This window comes from Conger conger, chromosome 2 (assembly GCF_963514075.1).
Source record: "Conger conger chromosome 2, fConCon1.1, whole genome shotgun sequence".
Lineage (NCBI taxonomy): Eukaryota > Metazoa > Chordata > Actinopteri > Anguilliformes > Congridae > Conger > Conger conger.
In genome coordinates this window covers 50,339,009-50,357,521 of record NC_083761.1, presented here as the reverse complement: position 1 = coordinate 50,357,521, position 18,513 = coordinate 50,339,009, and the positions used below count along the sequence as shown (strand labels likewise).

At 45.5% G+C, this 18,513-nt stretch overlaps 1 protein-coding gene across 1 annotated transcript; it reads right to left on the bottom strand.

The window, feature by feature from the left end:
- Positions 1-10,331: 10,331 nt before the first annotated feature.
- LOC133114084 (uncharacterized) lies at positions 10,332-14,135 on the bottom strand. The gene is made up of 2 exons (XM_061223281.1): positions 11,943-14,135; positions 10,332-11,202 (listed from the first exon to the last, which is right to left on the bottom strand). Exons 1-2 carry the CDS (start codon positions 12,555-12,557, stop codon positions 10,876-10,878), a joined length of 942 nt encoding a protein of 313 aa, XP_061079265.1. The 5' UTR covers positions 12,558-14,135; the 3' UTR covers positions 10,332-10,875.
- Positions 14,136-18,513: the final 4,378 nt, after the last annotated feature.

The window sequence follows — 18,513 nt, the reverse complement described above, 5'->3', positions numbered from 1 at the left end:
GTCGGAACCTAGGCCTCTAATGATTATTCTTTGGTAAGTGTATTTTCCTTGTACATTATGGAGGAGGAATTGCAACAGCTCAGAGAATTGATTGGGCGGCCTGTAGCGTAGTGGTTAAGGTAAATGACTGGGACACACAAGGTTGGTGGTTCTAATCCCGGTGTAGCCACAATAAGGTCCGCACAGCCGTTGGGCCCTTGAGCAAGGCCCTTAACCCTGCTCCAGGGGAGGATCGTCTCCTGCTTAGTCTAATCAACTGTACGTCGCTCTGGATAAGAGCGTCTGCCAAATGCCAATAATGTAATGTAATGTAATGATTGTACAACTAAAGGCCGATAATGAAAAGCTGCGTCAAGAATGTTCACCCGCAGGGCCTTCTCCTGTAAATCCGCCTAGTGGCAACCTACAGCCACCAACTGTCAATCCCCCGGTCACAGAGAGGCTTGTGTTTGTGCCAAGAGACCGCAAGTGTTCTCCCTTCAGTGGGAAGTCTGGCATCAGTGTAGATGAGTGGGTGGAGGAAGCACAGGCATGTATGCGTGCCCGGCACCTGACCACCGTTGACCAGGCCTTTTTCCTATTTGATCATCTAGTGGGGGAGGCAAGAGATGAGATTAAATTTCGTACTAGTGTAGAGCGTAAGGACCCAGACAAAATCATTGCTATTTTGAGAGAGTTATACGGGTGTTTGAAATCATATGTCACCCTGCAAGAGGCATTTTGCTCTAGGAAACAGCAGGAGGGAGAGACCCTCCAGGAATTCTCTCTGGCGCTAATGAGCTTAATGGACAAGGTTAAGCAGTCGGCCCCTGACGCTGTTCCAAATGCAGAGGTTTTATTGCGGGACAAATTCACAGAGCATGTCCTAGAGGGGCCAGTCGAGCACAAGATCCTGAATTTGGTGAGCTGAAAGAGATCTTAAAATGACAGCAAGAGCAGTTAAACCAATTAACTCAGGGCATTTATTTGATGCAAGGAGCTCCGCAGTCTCTCTGTCCTTACCGCAGCTAGACTTTGATTTGTCGCAGGTGCCAACGCCCTGGGCATTTTGCACGGGAATGCGATGGAGAGCGTGTCCAGTTTCAACCTCAGCCAGTTGCTCCTACTGCCCGAGCATCCAGCGACAGCCAACAGTCTTCTGCCGCGGCAGAAAACTAGCTCCCACCAAACTGCAGATCCACAGTTTGGGAGGGAAATCTTTCGGCTCAGAAGAGTCTGGTTGTAGGTCCGGGGCGATTTCCAGCTTGATGTCCTCATGTCCTCACTTGAATGTATGTATTGGGGGCGTCCGTGTCCCTTGTTTGATAGACACCGGGTCTATGGTGTCCACGATCACGGAGACATTTTTTAATGAGCAATTTCAGCCACTCGGGCGCAACGGCATTCAGCCATGCCACTGGCTTCAGTTACGGGTGGCCAATGGGCTGGCTATCCCCTATGTTGGTCTGACGTGGAGCTTTGTGGTAAGCTTATGCCAATCTTAATCGTTAAGGATCCCCCTAGTGGGTTGAGTTTGAAGGTCCCTGGGGTGCTGGGAATGAATGTCTTCAGTAAGTGCTACCGGGAATTTTTTGAACAATACGGCCAGTCATTGTTTGAAGTGCCATCACTCACTCAACCCCCTACATCCCTCCTGCAGGCTTTCCAACGCTGCCATCAAGTGGAGACCCAGCGCTCTTCTAACCTGGGCCTGGTGAAGGTAAGAGGCAGGAGAGCCTGGCGTGTCCCTGGGGGTTCAATGATATTGGTTCCATCGACCTGTTCTGCTCAGTATGCCAGTGGCATTGTTCTGTTTGAGCCCTCAGAGTCGGGCCTGCCTCCGGGGCTTCTGGCCTCACCGTCCTTGATTAAGGTTGTCAATGGTACAGCCATCCCAGTAGTTAATGTAGGCAACACGGATGTTTTGCTGTATCCACACACTTCACTGGGTACATTGCAGTGTGTCCATGTAGTCAGTTTGCCTGCTGGAGTGAAAGAAGTCCTGCTGGTTACCGCTACGGTTGCATCCCATGCAGCCCAAGTAGCCAAACCTACCATCCAACAGCAGATTGATGTAATCGAGTTACCTTTGTTGGCTAAGGCAGAGCAGGAACAGGTTCAGGATCTGCTTGGGAGATATCATACAGTGTTCTCAGCCCATGAGGGAGACCTGGGCTGCACTAGCCTGTTGTCTCATGACATTCCTTTGTTGGATGAGGTGCCGGTCAGACAGAGGTATCGTTGGATACCACCGTCCGACTATGAGATGGTAAAGTCTCATATTAATCAATTACTTGAATCCCAAGTCATCAGGGAAAGCTGCAGCCTATATGTGTCACCGATCGTCTTAGTTAGAAAGAAAGATGGCTCTTTACGGCTATGTGTTGATTATCGTCAACTTAATTCTAAGACACGGAAGGATGCGTTTCCCACACCTCGCATCGAGGAGTCACTGGATGCCTTGACTGGGGCCAGTTGGTTTTCCACTATGGACTTGACCAGTGGATATAACCAAGTACCAGTCATGGAGAGGGACAAGGCTAAGACCGCCTTTTGCACCCCATTTGGTTTGTTCGAGTGGAACCGAATGCCATTTGGGCGCTGCAATGCTCCCCCAACATTCTGCATCTTATGCAACGGCTTTTTGGGGATCAGCAGTGCCAGTCTTTATTGCTGTATCTGGACGATATTGTCATATTTTCCACCACGGTGCAACAACATGTAGAGCGATTGGACCTGGTGTTGAGTCGGCTGCAGAATGAGGGCCTTAAAGCCAAACTGAGCAAGTCAGTGGAGGCTCCTCCATAGAGGTGGAGGAGGCCTGGCCTCCCCAATAATTTGAGAGAAGAGAGAGATTTAAAAAAAACAATAAATATATTTCTTTTATTTATTTATTTTAACAAAAAACATATTTTTTATTTTTTATATTCATATTATTTTAGTTTTGTTCATAAATCTAAATTTTCCCATGGCTAAAACCCAATATTGCAATTGTAAAGCAACAGGCCAGATTTCCCTATCAGTTTGTATTAAGGGAGGCCAGGCCTCCCCTAGGAAATTAGCTTTTCATAGAAGTCAATGTAATGCATTTTTTTTCATGCCAATATGTGATTGGCCAGATCACTGAAAATGGGTGGGCAACGGAGGCCTGGCCTCACCATGCATTGTGTCCAGGGCTGAAAGATTGACATTTTGTTCGTCCAATCACATGCTACTGGTTCATTTGGAATCAACTATCCTTTCCTTTCCTATTCAACACAGAAGCCATTTTGAGAATTCGCTAGTCACTTCTGTCAAACAAACACTCGCCATAGTGGCTACGAGTGTCCTATCAACTTGTGCTTTTCAGGAAATTTAGAGAACACCCCTGGCTATCATCCCTGGAGTTTATAGCTCATCAAACACTTTTGCTTAAAACTACCTCGGAAGTCGGCGAGATTCTAGCGCAATTTGAGATCTTGGGCTGGAGATATGCAGATTCCAGATACTAGGGAGTGAGAATGACATTCAATAGGTCATGTTAGACACCATTTGGGATTTATTGAACAGTTTTATTTTTAATGTAGTCCATTTCGTTTTATTACAAGTCAATTTAATAATCTTCCATATCAAATTACTGAATTGTTGCTCTGTGAGGAAATTCACTCTAAATACGAATAGAGTGCTGCCCTCTAGTGGATAACGTTAACGTTAGATAAAGCCAACTGGAACCATATTTTTACATATTTTATATTAAATATATTGAATAAAACTACATATGATAAAGAAAGTGTTATCTTATCTTTTTTATATGCTAAACTTGATTAAATTGGTGATTACATGTTGAAGCTGTAGAAGAATGAAAAATGTAAGCTAAACAAAATTGTTTTTAACTACATAATTAAAATTCCTGCCTTTTACACATGTTCACTTGGCATTTATATTACATCCAAATGTCATTTCTCAGCTTAATTATCAGGCAGGCTCATAGACTTACAGCAATGTCATTTCTTCAGGAAGGCACAAGGCTAAGCTCTGCACAATGAATTTCACCAGCCAGAACTTTCTGACTGTAGCTTACACTCCAAATAGTATGCCTTTGGCCAGCACAAAGACAGATAAGAGAACAGGGAACATTCCATCGCGAGTGAAGTGAGCAAGCGGAAAAAAATGGCCTCCTCAATTCTGGAAGTCACCAGCCTCCACTGGAGCAAGTGTACCTTCTTTCAAAGAAGGGTGAAGTACCTTGGCCACATTGTGCCTGATCAGGGTGTTGCCACGGACCCAAGTAAGATTGAGGTGGTGGCTCAGTGGCGTCATCCTAACACTGTCTCAGAGCTGCGATCATTTCTCAGGTTTGCCAGTTATTATCGACGGTTTGTGGAGGGATTTGCCAAATTGGCAGCCCCTTTACACAAACTAGTGGCTGAACACACAGGCCCTAAGGGAAGACCTATAAGGACAGGACAGGCTGACCGCAACTTTGCCAGGTCCTGGACCGATGTTTGTCAGGCAAGCTTGGAGGCCTTGAAAGGTAAGCTAGTTGCTGCTCCTGTACTCGCCAACGCAGATTTCTCCCTGCCTTTTATCCTGGAGGTGGACGCCAGCCACGGGGGACTGGGGGCCGTCCTTTCGCAGGAACAAAGAGGTAAGGTTCAGCCAATTGCTTATGCAAGCCGTGGTCTCCGGCCCACTGAGCGCAATATGACCAATTACAGTTCAATGAAATTGGAATTTTTGGCGCTCAAGTGGGCCGTGACTGAGAAATGTAGGGAGTATTTGTGGGGAAATAGGTGTGTAGTGTACACTGACAACAACCCCCTCAGCCATCTCACATCAGCCAAGCTAGGGGCTACCGAGCACCGATGGGCAGCAGAACTGGCGTCTTTTGACTTCGAGCTCCGATACCGGTCAGGAAGGAGCAACCGAAATGCCGATGCCCTTTCACGACAGAACCCAGCAGATTTTGGGGTGAACAGCTTGATTCCGGCTACTACAATTCCAGCCTCCCTAACACAGGTTATAGCGCAGCACTCTACCATGTTGGTGACTCAAGATCTTATATCAGTCCTCCCCAGTCACACTCCTGCAGACATGCGTTCCCTGCAGCAATCTGACCCTGCTGTAAGCAAGGCCCTTGTGTTTTGGAGACGGCAAGTGCGGCCTGGTCCAGAGGAGCGTCGCCAGCTTCCTAAAGAGGCCTTGACACTGCTTGGCCAATGGAACCGGTTGACTGAGCAGGATGGAGTGCTCTACCGGCAGGTGTATCGCAAGGATACACGGCCAGCAACACAGAGTTTCATGGGCCATTTGTTGGCTGCTCGCCCAAATGAGATTTTGGCTGTTGATTTTACAGTATTGGAGCCTTCGGTGTCAGGTCATGAGAACATCTTGGTAATGACTGACGTGTTCACTAAGTACACCTTGGCTGTACCAACTAGGGACCAGTGGGCTGCTACGGTTGCGAGGGTTATCGTAGGGGAATGGTTCTGCAAGTTTGGGGTGCCTCATCGGATTCATTCAGACCAGGGAAGGAGCTTTGAATCATTACTCATCCAACAATTCTGTAGTCTTTACGGAGTGCAAAAGTCTCGCCCCACTCCGTACCATCCGGCCGGTAACGGCCAGTGCGAGCGCTTCAATCGCACCCTCCATAATCTGCTGCGAACTCTGCCGGTGACTGCAAAACGGGATTGGGCAACATGGCTCCCTCAGGTCTTGTTTTGCTATAACAGTACCCCTACCAGGTATCCCGGGGAATCCCCACACTTCTTTATGTTCGGCCAGGAACCGAGACTCCCTATCGATTTTCTGCTTGGCCGTGTAACAGAACCAACTTTTGGGAATGTACACGATTGGGTCCTGGAACACCAAACTCGGCTGCGAGTAGCTAATGAAGGGGTACGTGAACGCCTACAGGTAGCAGCTGACCGTCGTAAGGCCCAGCATGACATGAACGTGCGTGACGCACCACTGGGGGAGGGTCAAGGGGTCTATCTCCGGGATCTAACGGTGCGGGGCAGGCATAAGATCCATGACCTGTGGAGTCCAGTGGTATATCAGGTAGTGAGAGCACCCCCAGATGGAGGCTAGGTTTATGCTATAGCACCGGTGAAAGATCTACAGCAAGTAAAACATGTCCATCGGACACTGCTAAAGGCTTGTGTGGAGATGGCACCTCCAGCTGCCAGCCCTCCCAGTCATTCACAGACTTTCACTGTCCCTCCTTCAAACAGTGGTGAATCTGAGGACGAGGACTTGCTGGCCCTAGTCCCTGAACCGCCACAGGGTTTGAGCATGCCAGCAGTAGACGAGTGGGAGCTGATCAACATTCAAACCTTCACCGACTCCCACGTGTCATTGTCGGGAGAGTGGAGGAAACCTTGCCCTCTCAGACCTTGTAGATGGTTTCAAGGTTTCAGTAAATGCTCTTTGGCTGCCTGTAAATTCCATTATCAGCGATCGGTCGTCGGACGATGACACAAAATGAGGTGGAAAATTGTAACAGTTCTCACCTGCACTGGTGGCTTGAATCTCTCTTCCCTGCCCCGCCTATTCCATAAATAGGGCGCAGGGTTGCACGGGAGACATCTGCCTTTTTCCGGGACGGCTTTGTCGCGACCTCTTGTCCCTCTTTTCAATCTTCCGTACCGGTTGCCATCGGGTTACAGGTATGCACATTTATCCATCTTGTTACGCTTTTGGTTCTCTGAGTCGGATAATTTAGAATGTCCTGTTTATATTCTAGCCACCGTGGCGTGCTGCATTTCCTGGATCCTATTGCTGGGTTGCCTCGTTACTTTCGTGCTCGTCAACTTTGTTGCTTGTATGCTCGACAATCTTGCATTCAGGTAGGCTGTTTACCTTTTCCTCCTTTCTACCGTACACGGGTTAATTGGCAAGGTAACTCGACTTAAAATTACATTGTTGTTTATAGTATTCGTAACGCAGTGGTCCTCTGTCTGGGTTCCTGGCGTCTCTCTAGCTGTCGCACGGTCGGTGTTCCGTCAATTCAGTCAATTACTATTGTTGTACTGATTATGCACTCTTTGCAGTCTGTGTGGCGTTTGTGGCTGTTGCTGTTCTGTTCCTATTGTCCGCTGTGTGGCCCGCTCTCCTCGCTGGCTAGAGGTTGCATCTCCCCTTCCTGCCTGTTAGCCGTAACTCAGATAGCTGGAAGTGGCTACTAGCCATCGCTATGTTCTTTTGTTTATTAGTGCGTGGCTGTAAGTAATTGTTGGTGGCCTTTTTGCTTGCTGGCTTCCCTTTGCTGGTGGCGGGACTTATCCCCCCTCGAGTGGTGTTTTATTTCCCTTATTTGCATGGGTGTGCTGTGTTATTTTCTTTAGTTTGGTTAAGTTTACTTTTGTTTGGTTTGCTGTGTAAAAGAGGCTGTTGCTGTGGTCAAGGAGCCAGGAGGAGACCAGTCGTGACTAAAAAAGCCTACCCTGGATCCCTCCATCATCCAGAACTACCGCCCGGTATCTCTTCTTCCTTTCCTTTCTAAAACTATAGAACGAGCCGCTTCTACTCAACTTTCTTCCTTCTTTTCTAACAACAACCTGCTAGACCCCCATCAGTCTGGCTTCAGATCGGGCCACTCGACAGAGACTGCGCTCCTCTCCGTCAGTGAGTCACTTCATGCCGCACGAGCAGCCTCCCTCTCCTCTGTCCTCATTCTTCTAGATCTCTCTGCTGCCTTCGATACTGTGGATCACTCCATCCTCCTGTCTGCCCTGTCAGCAACGGGCATCTGTGGCACAGCCCTGGACTGGATTGAGTCCTACCTCTCTGGTCGCTCCTTCCAGGTTGCCTGGGCTGGTTCGGTATCGACACCTCGGCCCCTCGCCACAGGAGTTCCCCAGGGCTCAGTCCTTGGCCCGCTTCTTTTTTCTCTCTACACTCGCTCCCTTGGCCCTGTGATCACTGCACATGGGCTATCCTACCACTGCTATGCGGACGATACCCAACTCTTCGTCTCGTTCCCGCCGTCTGATACGCAGGTTTCAGCCCGTATCTCTGCTTGCCTGAGGGACATCCAGAGCTGGATGGACAACCACCATCTAAAGCTCAACCCAGGTAAAACTGAAATGATATTCATCCCTGCTAATACCTCTCCCCATCTGGATCTCTCCATTTCCCTCGGGGATACCACACTCACGCCGTCACCCAGTGCAAGGAACCTCGGCGTGGTGATGGACAGCAGACTGTCCCTTTCCGAGAACATTGCGGCGGTGACCCGGTCTTGCAGGTTCTTCCTATACAACATACGGAGAATCCGCCCCTTTCTCACCCCCTACTCGACCCAGCTCCTGGTCCAAGCGATGGTTCTGTCCCGCCTGGACTACTGCAATTCCCTCTTGGCTGGCCTCCCAGCGTCTGCCATCAGACCCCTCCAACTCATCCAGAATGCAGCAGCTCGTCTGGTCTTCAACCTTCCCAAATACTCACACGTCACCCCCCTGCTTACTTCCCTCCACTGGCTGCCTGTCATGGCTCGCATCAAATTCAAAACATTGGTGCTAGCCTTCCAAGCAGTTAAAGGGTCTTCCCCAGCTTATCTGCAAAAAATCATCAGACCCTACACCCCTGCCAGACCTCTTCGTTCAGCCTCCACAGGCCGCTTGGCACCTCCCCCTCTCAGAACCTCCACCTCACGCTCACGACTACTGTCTGTTCTGGCTCCACGGTGGTGGAACGAACTCCCCGTTGAGGTCAGAACTATAGAATCCCTCCCCACCTTCAAGCGCAAGCTGAAGACACACCTCTTCAAACAGCACCTCTCCCCATCCCTCCCTACCTCCCTGTGAACCTTAATTGTTGTCTCTGTGACTTGTGTATCAGTATTTTAGTTGGCTAGGTAAGCAGTGTTTGGATAGTTAACTTTGGTGACTTTTGCTCTGTTTGTTTGTTTGTTCAAAAAAAAAAAAAAAAAAAAAAAAAAAAATGGCCCTTGTCCTTATCTTTGTTGTACAGGTAGCAGTTGAAATTCTACTTACCTCTAGGGTCTTTCAGCGAACTTATCCCTGGTTATGGGTATGCACTTTGTTGTACGTCGCTCTGGATAAGAGCGTCTGCCAAATGCCAATAATGTAATGTAATGACTCTTCTGGGATGTATCACACCGGAGCACTTCCCTGGAGGCGTCTACCTTCGGCGCGCTGCACCAGCAAATAGACTCTCATACTGTCTGGCCTACAATGCATAGTATAGACATACATTAACCTATGATTCTCTATCTTAGATTGCATAGTATAGACTTACATTAACCTATGATTGTCTAGCTACATTGCATAGTATAGAAATAAAATATCCTATGATTGTCATATTATATTATGTTGCCCACTCAGCATCCATTGCAGCCTGGTTGTCCTGGAAGGGGGACTCCGTCATCTGTGGTCCCTTCTCAAGGTTTCTTCCTGTTTTTTCCCCCAAGGGGTTGTTGTTCAGGGAGTTGTTCCTTGCCCGGGTGAGGGTTCAGACTAGGTTTCTCTGTGAAATGTGGGTTTGTGAGCCCTTTGAGACTGTAGTGTGATTAAGGGATATACAAATAAACGTGACTTGACTAGTTTAACTACATTCAAATCCCAGTATATTTTTCAATAGTTAACTAATTTTGGTCATGTAGTTTAGATATTATCTCCCTAGAAATTTAGCATTTTCCTTATTCCACCTCAACAACTGAACCCTGTCTACTCCTTAAAACACACACACATGGACATGCCTGAGTGAGTCACAAAGTCAAACACATCCACACTTGTCAGTTCAGTTGTGTTAGTGACATTCATTTTGCAACTGAATATACAACACTTTCCTCGAACAAATGTGTAGAAACATTGAAGTGCAGTTTTGCTTAGCTGTGCATTGTGTTGTCACCCTTGCTCCTCAGCAACACATACATACACATTTAAACCAAATAACATTGTTGAACACAACACAGCTTAACAGTCATGTGTGCCTTCAGCTTTAGACTGTCTATGGTGTGATGACGAGAAAATTCTATGTTCAAATGTAATTTACATCCCAGAAGAGTCACGACTGGTCTCCTCCTGGCTCCTTGACCACAGCAACAGCCTCTTTACACTGCAGACTAACCCCCCCTCTCTCAGCAGGGCGGGGGGGAGGACTACTACTAACGAATGTTGTAGCGGCGGTACACTAGTAAAGAAAGTTTGAGAACCACTGCTTTATGTCACCAGTAACACAATGTAATAATAGGAATGCAACAGAGTAAAGTCCATTATTACGAACCCTTGGCTGTATAGTCTAGGGGACAGACAGGTGGGAAGCGCAACATATTACAGTATACCAATGTGTTGACAATAGTGAAACGGTGTGAACAAATGACAATGACCACAAAATAAAATGATGGGTGTTTATTTGGCTACAAAGTTACCAGACTAAGGAGAAAAGGGGGAGAACAGTGCCAAAGAAAATAAACAATTATAAACATTCCCTAACTTAATCTACCAAAATCTGGACCATAGCCGTAATGCTAGCTAGCTAAACTAGCCAAAAACTACAGTGATGGCATGTCCCCAATTTAGCTAGTGTGTGTTGACAAGGAAAACCCCTACATGTAAGTATGTACGCCCATGGGCAGCTCTTACCTATACCCCTTTTCTCCTGCTAACTTTTCCCATAACAAAAACTATACAAAGAGCAAACAAAAAGCAGGTCTGAAGAGCAAACATTTTCAGCATGCTCTCTTGCAAAAACAGAAAGGTGAAAATAACTGAGGTGTGGTTGAACAGCAGGGCTCTTGAGGATTTTGGAACACCCTCTGATTGGTTGTGGGCTGATTGGCAAGGTCCGACAGCTGGCATGAATCAGGGACCTGGGAGAGTGACAGAGGAGAGGGACAACAGACAAAACAACAGGACACACCCAAACAAACCCTGACCGTAACATCCATCTTTAAATATTTTGCAGTATCACTGTTCTAAGTGAGGTGTACAGTTCTGCAGCATCAAATGCATCTGTAGGAGCATCCCATCCATTCTCCTGCATTAGTAGTACACAGAGCTCGAAAACAGTCTCATCACAAGGGAGCTGACTCTTGGGTGTGCACTCGTCCTTGCACACAACCACCTCCTCAAGGTCCACTGTTTTGAGCTTGTCCTCAGCACCGTACACCTGTGGGACTGTGTACATGATGACTGGACGACCTCCATGCACATCTTGACCTGGCCTGGCTCTGATCTTGTGGGTGTTCCATGTTCGCACCACTTCATCCACTTCTTTCTGCAAGAATATACATTACAGGACAATTACACTTGAGGTGGTGTATAGCCTAGGTATTGCATTATTGTCACTCACTTATAGATCAGGCCATAGGTTACTTTAATATTGCGCTTGACTTACAGTCCTAGCCCATATAGGCTAGGACTGGTTAGACTAATACTAAACATTTCATTTTCACTGAATAAAATTAAGTGTTCTGTGTGACATTATCTGATCCTATTATTAATAATAGGTCGTTTGTACAGTTTTCATCTGGATCGTTCTCTGATGCGCTGATGATGTGGAGACTGCATACAGTGTACAGTGTGTGCGCGTGCTGTTTTGAGCTACAGTCTGATTATGCTGTACTTTGTTTTTTGTGTGTACAGCCTGCGCGTGAAATTCACTGACTACCTGCATGGAATTGACTGTGTGCGTAATACGCAGCTGGAAAGCTCCAATCGTTAATTGTATCAGCTACATCAGGCGCACTGTGTGTCATATTATCAATCATGATGTTCTTTCTCCATAAATGAGCGCGTTCCATAGACTGTAAGTGCGTTCATAACTGTGACCTTCAAACCCGATGCAGGTGTCACGAACTTTAAATGTATTATTTACATAGGCCTATATTAACACACGTGTATGCTGAGAGAAAGAGAGAGAGAAGGAAAACAAACGTTCAGTGTTTCTTTTACTTTCTATTTTTGTGCAAAATGAATATTCATATTAATAGTGTCATTAATGTAATGATGTCTTACCTGAACGAGGTTGAGGAAACAGAACTGGATTAGGCTTTTATCCAAAAAGTCTCCAGAGAAGTGGCCATTGTCTTGGTGAGCTTTGAACATGATTCTGAACTGAACGCTTTGTTTGCGCAGTATTCCCCACCAGGATTCAATACGTTGATTGCCCGTACTGCGTCCATAAATAAAACTATTCTCTTTGGCGAAGGTGTCGGTGTGGTTTCTCCTCAGAAACACCTGCATGTTAGCGACATGTCCATTTTCAGTGCCATTGTCCGCACGAATCCTCTCTGGACACCCACCCAAGCGCGTAACGCATTTCATATAATAGTCAGCTATAACCTTGGGGTCGTTGTTTGTTGTGTAAGCTTCCATCCAAACAACAAAAAGACTGAAACCATCTATGCATCCGTTAATCCCTATACCATATGGCTTCAATTTGTCATAGGAGTCCATGTGCCAAAGAGCATTAGGCCCTTTATTGTTGTACTGCCTGCGCCTAAGACGCTGCGCTCTTCTAAGATCCACACCTTGAGGATCAATTAATTTGATGATCTGTCGTATTGTGTCCTGCTGTACCACAAATCCCATTTGAATTGCCCGTAGATGTAACCAGCGATATCCTTGCATCTGTCCATTGTGTTGTTTTCTTCTGAATAGACCCAGTTTACGGCAATGTCTCTTCAAAATCCGGATGCTTATGATAATATGGTGATTCTGGGCTAAGATCAAGAGTATTTCCTTATTGCTAAATCAGATTGCAAAGTATAACTTGATTAGGTCATCCATTGCAAGTGGAAGCGGTGGCGGTGTGATCCAAGTTGCAAAGTGAAGGGATGTGGTTAAAAAGCACAATTTCTTTTTTTCCTCGTAAATTTGCGAGATTATAAAGTGGCAAATTTGTGACTTTATAAAGTGGCAAATTTGCGACTTTATAAAGTGGCAAATTTGCTACTTTAAACTCCGAGAATTCTGAGTTTAATCTCAGAATATTACCCCCCTCCCCCCACTCCGTATTTTTTTTTTTTTACCGACAATGGCCCTAATACGCCGTCGTACGTTTCAGGTCTGTCTTGCCATGTTTTATATTTATTAATTTTGTCTTAGTCACGTATTGTCTTATCATGTATTATGTTAGTCTAGGTTCGTCATGTTGTTTAGTTTGTTTCTTGTTACGATTTTTTTTTCGTCATGTCTAGATATGTTTCGTTACGATTATTTTACCTTGTTATGTTGAGTGGTTATCGTCTTAGTTCGTTTAGTGTGATGTTTTGATTTATGTTTATTGTTACGCTGACTGGTCATTGTTTAAACATACACTTTTACATGTCTTTCCGCAAACCTTGCGTTCCGCCTTTCTCTCTCTCTCTTTCTGTCATTCACACCCTAATTACCCTACTAACGCTAGATCAAGATTGGGTAGAACTAACAAACGAATCATGTGTTCATGTTACCTTACGTTTCTCGTGCATGTCATTTACTAATTTACTAATGCTAGGGCAGGATAGGTTTATTACTAACGATTACTAATTACCTTGTTAAACTTGTCATCCATTGCACCTGTTTTTCACTTCCTTGCTGCTCTCTAACTAATTGTCTACACCTGTCTACACCTGCATTTATAGCCCAGTCGCACTACTATTCTTCGCGAAATTGTCTGCCTCTTGTACGTCAAAGCAACGCTTGAGCATTACTGTCATAGATTACACGTTACGATCCATGCCTGTTTACCGACAATCGATTATTGATTTCTGTTTTGTTGACCATCGCTTGTTTTTGACCACATCCTCGCCTACTGATTTTGTACCTTTGCTTCGCAGTTTGTTTTATGGTTCCGACTTCTGCATCGCCCTCGACTACGACCCTGCCTGCCGTCCGCCTGTACTTCTGCCCCGCTGACCTCCCTGCACGTCTACCGACTACGAGTTTGCCTCTTCCCTCGGCACCGTGCTTTTTGTTTGTTTATTGTTTGTCTGGCTGGATCTACGTGTATGGACTTTGCTTGTTTTGACTACGCTCCTGGGATTCGTCCCGAAATAAGCCCTGACGGTACTTTATCAAAGCGAATATAGAAACACCGATTCAAAATAAGTTAAGACTAAGCTAACACTGGCTATGCCTGCTGCTTGTTTAGTCTTACTGAGTCCATACGCATTGCTGGATCCAAAAGATGTGCTGTCCTTATAGGAGCCGCGATGGTGCTGTGAATGCGTGTCCTGGAGAGGTGCGGCTGGGGCGTTCCCGTCTTAGCCGCGCGTTGTCTGGTCCGCACGGTTGCTGGAAGGATGTTCGTTGGTCCCTTTTCCGGCAGGAAAAGTTTGTTGCTGTTTGGTGAGCTTTGCAGGGGTAAATTTAGCATTTTTGTCCAAGGTATCAAATGAGCTCAAACCATCATGATGTTGCCAGATATGCAGTAGATGCTACAATAATTATATCTCCTGACAAATTCATGGAAAAAATATTAAGGAGAAACAATTCTTGTATCTACTGCATATCTGACAGTTTTAGTAAAAAAATAAATAAAAGCAGAATGTGGCAACGAAGTGGTAACGACTTATATTTCATATGAAACTAAAAGATCAGAGCTACAAAATTCTGTTGGGATTGACCAACCTGTTAAATATGTGTATCTGACAGAAGTGGTTTTGAGAATGTTGTGGGCTTTTGTTGCAGATTCTCACCTAGAAGTGATCTAGGTGTAAGAACTGGCCCATCCGCCGCTGTTAAGAGGTTTGAGTAGTTGTAGTTGGCAGAACAATAGGTCTGGGGGTGTCAACGAGCTGCATAATGTCTGCATGAGCTTTAGCTGGTAGGTATAAGAGTTATGTGGCTTAAGAATGCAGTGTTTTCTTTAAAACCTCCTATTGGCGATATAATGTCTAGCATTATCGCATCAATGTCTGCACGCTTTGTAACCTATAATTTAATTTAAAGGACATGGAATACAGTTTTTCCCCTACGACAGGGGTCGGCAACCCTAGTCCTGGAGAGCCGCAGGGTGTGCTGGCTTTCGTTGTTACTTGGCATTAATTGATCAATGAAAGCCGTTGATTAGTTAACTCACCTCACCTGGTTTCTTGGGTCTGAATCGGTTGCTTATTTTAAGGTGGAGACGAAAGCCAGCACACCCTGCGGCTCTCCAGGACCAGGGTTGCTGACCCCTGCCCTACGATTTTCTTCCAGCAGCGGCGCATGGGTTAAAACATACTAAGACAATGCAACCCCAGGTCACTGGCAGGTTATTCTCAGGGTTATGTTCCTGTGTTCTGTCTGTTAGTTTATCATTGTTTATTTTCATATTCATGTCTGGTGTTCTGTTTATAGTCATTCGTCTTTGCACTTATCTTCCCCTGTGATATCTGAGTCTGAATGTTTACTAGCCCAGTCACTCCATTGTCTGTGGTCCATTATTCAGGTGTTTACAGTAGTTCTGGGGTTCAACCTTCCTTCCAATCTTGCATTCCTTACTTCCTGCTTTCTCTCCATCATGTTTGTACATGGCACTAATGTACTAATCTCAACTAACTTAGAAATTGTACAGTACTAATTATACTAACACACTAATGTTTGTCAAACTGACAAACTAACATTCACTAGTTTTGGGTTTGTAATTTAGATTTAACTTAACGCATCTCCAGTTTCAGTTCTGTTCTGTAACTCCGCCTCCCTATTCTATCACTGATTACTTGCTTAGTTTCAGCAAAGTATTTGCACCTGTCTCTCCTTATCTCTGCATCTCCTGATTCTCTACAATTATCTACTCTCTAGTCTGGAGCTGTTTGTAATACAAGTCTTTGTGAATCCAGTCTGTTTTCGTTTCCCCCTCGTTATTGTCCTATCACCCTTTCATGGGTCTCACCTGATGTTGATTTTAGACCGCCCTCACTCCCATGCCCCGCCTAGTTTGTCTCATTCCCCTGTATATTTATACCTGTCAGTTGCACGCCGCCTTGATTCCTCCCCCCCCCCCCCCCCCCAGTTCTAGCCGCCTTGTTTCCTTGCCCTTGTTCCTGAGTCCTTGCCCTTGTCCTTGTTTATCTGGATTTCCAGTTCTGACCCCTGCCTGCTTCTCTGAACTCTTTGCTTTGTGGATATCTGTACCTCTGCTTTGTTGGACTGACCCCCTGGTTTTTGACCCTGGCCTGTTTTTTTGACTCCGCTCTGTCTGCCCCTTTTGGAATTAAACCTGCCATTTTTCTGCACCCCTGTCTGCTTTTGGTTCCTCTGTTCCCCCCGGCATAACACTCAGGCTATTGGCTTGAAACGTATAAAAGCACAGCCCTTTGATTAATCAACTCCTTGGAAATGATCTCTCCTGGACACTCCCGAAGAGCTTGGGGGTTTTCTCACTGGGCAAAGACCAAATTAATCGGCTGGCTTAATCATGGTTAAAGTTACACTACACAGAAAATGTAAACTAGATTATCCATGGAGAGACTACAATAGCCAACATAATGCAAGGTTCTATCTACTATCTACTTCCCTTAATTATAAAATTCTTTGAGTTTAAGAATAAACCTTTGGGGCAGCCTGTAGCATAGTGGTTAAGGTACGTGACTGGGGTCAGTGGTTTGATCCCTGGTGCAGCCACAAAAAGATCTGCACAGCAATTGGGCCGTTGAGCAAGGCCCTTAACCCTGCATTGCTCCAGGGGAGGATTGTCTCCTGCTTAGTCTAATCAACTGTACTTTGCTATGGCTAAGAGGATCTGCCAAATGCCATTAATGTAATGTAATACCTGCTTGATAGCTAACTAGAATCCTGCAGAGAACAGTGTAACAAATGATTAATGTAAAATGAATGAAGGAGATGTATGCATGAACCGGACTTTAGTTTGCCTGTACAATACAAAGCTTACTCGGCATTGAGTGTTCACACTGATCGTTGAACATGAAATAAATCCTAGATCTTATGTGGGGCTCAGAAAAAGGTTGCTGGAGAGTAATTAGTTCAGTGTGAAGAAATTTTTGCACAGTCCAAAATAATATAATTCGGCCAGGGTAAATTCATAGTTTTAAATGGACTTCAGTGGGGAAATTAGGTTTTTGGCACTGGAGGCTTATAAAACTGCAATACCTTGAAAAACTACTGGAGCTTATGAGCTTCTCAGAGAATGCCAAACCCTGGACCCCTGGGTTTACTGGATTATAGGCTATGAGAGTGTAATTAACAGAAGGTTGGCTAATGCACCTTAAAAGGACAATAGGTAAGATTTTTGTGTTAAAGCGTTGTTATAAGACCATTGAAAATCCCTTCCTATATCATTGAAAAAGGCTCACTGACATGTTGACTCATCCTCTGCCTGTGTTTATAGGCCTTAAATTCTGGTTTCAAAATATACAGTTGACGGGCCGTCACTGTACGAAAACATTGCACAGCTGATTCAACACAACGAAATAAAAGGAATATGTAGCTGCACACTAAAGTCAACATTTCATAAAGTCACCTGTTCAAACATTTTCTTGCTAGAACACTACGAAAAGACGGCAGGCTCTGTCACCTTTGTCACTGTTAACTTTCCTAAACAGTGCATGATGTGGTTTGAGGGTGTTTGTTGCTGCAATTCCTATCTCGACCGTTAGGAGTCCGAAATTACCTATTGTACCTTTAAGAATGTCAACCGTCATCAGACTGCAGAGAAGAGATGGCAGGTATTTGTCATTTCACTTGTGGGGTCAGACGTTAAAAATGTCTCAAGACGTCAGATTTCAACACATCAGAATTTGACACCTTGACAGGTTTATTTTCTTCATCTAAAGAGCTGTAGGGGCCGCCTGTAGCGTAGTGGTTAAGGTACGTGACTGGGACTGGGACACGCAAGGTTGGTGGTTTGATCCCCGGTGTAGCCACAATGAGATCCGCTCAGCCCTTAACCCTGCATTGCTCCAGGGGAGGATTGTCTCCTCCTTAGTCCAATCAACTGTACATCACTCTGGATAAGAATGCCATTAATGTAATGTAATGTAAGAACTGCAGTTTGCCAAGTTAACACAGCATTTTGCCTTGTCATGAGGTAAAATTATAACAAGTAAAAAATGAATGTCTCAAGAGGTCAAAATACAACACGTCAGAATTTGACGTCTTGGCAGGTTCATTTCATGCGTTTAAAGAGGTTCCATGTTAACTGGCCAAAAACGACCGCGATTAGGCGTATTTTGCAAGATGTTTTGGCACCGTTGCCGTTCCATACTTATGGAAAGCCGTTGGGGCCAAAACCGTCTGGGAAAATACGCCCTAACAAGGCAAAATAGACCACGTTAAAAATAAACGCGTTCAAAATACCCACGTTAACACGGAAGTAATGGCCGCGTTTAGACGGCCAAAATGAACGCCTACTTACACAGCCAATAATACTTGTATCAGAGATTGGGGTGGTGGAGACGAGGGTAGAACAGAACTGGGAATACCTGGCGTTTGTTGGCGGGTTGACTTCGCAGTTTTGTGTTTCTCACTGCCTTGAAACCCATCATGCAGAGTTTGAAGCCAATTTGCCCAGGTTGTCGCTAGCTAGCAGAGACAGTGCATCTTCTCTGAGCATCCCGGCCGTAAACAATGTGTTGTTGGTTCCGCTATCCTGATCTGCGTG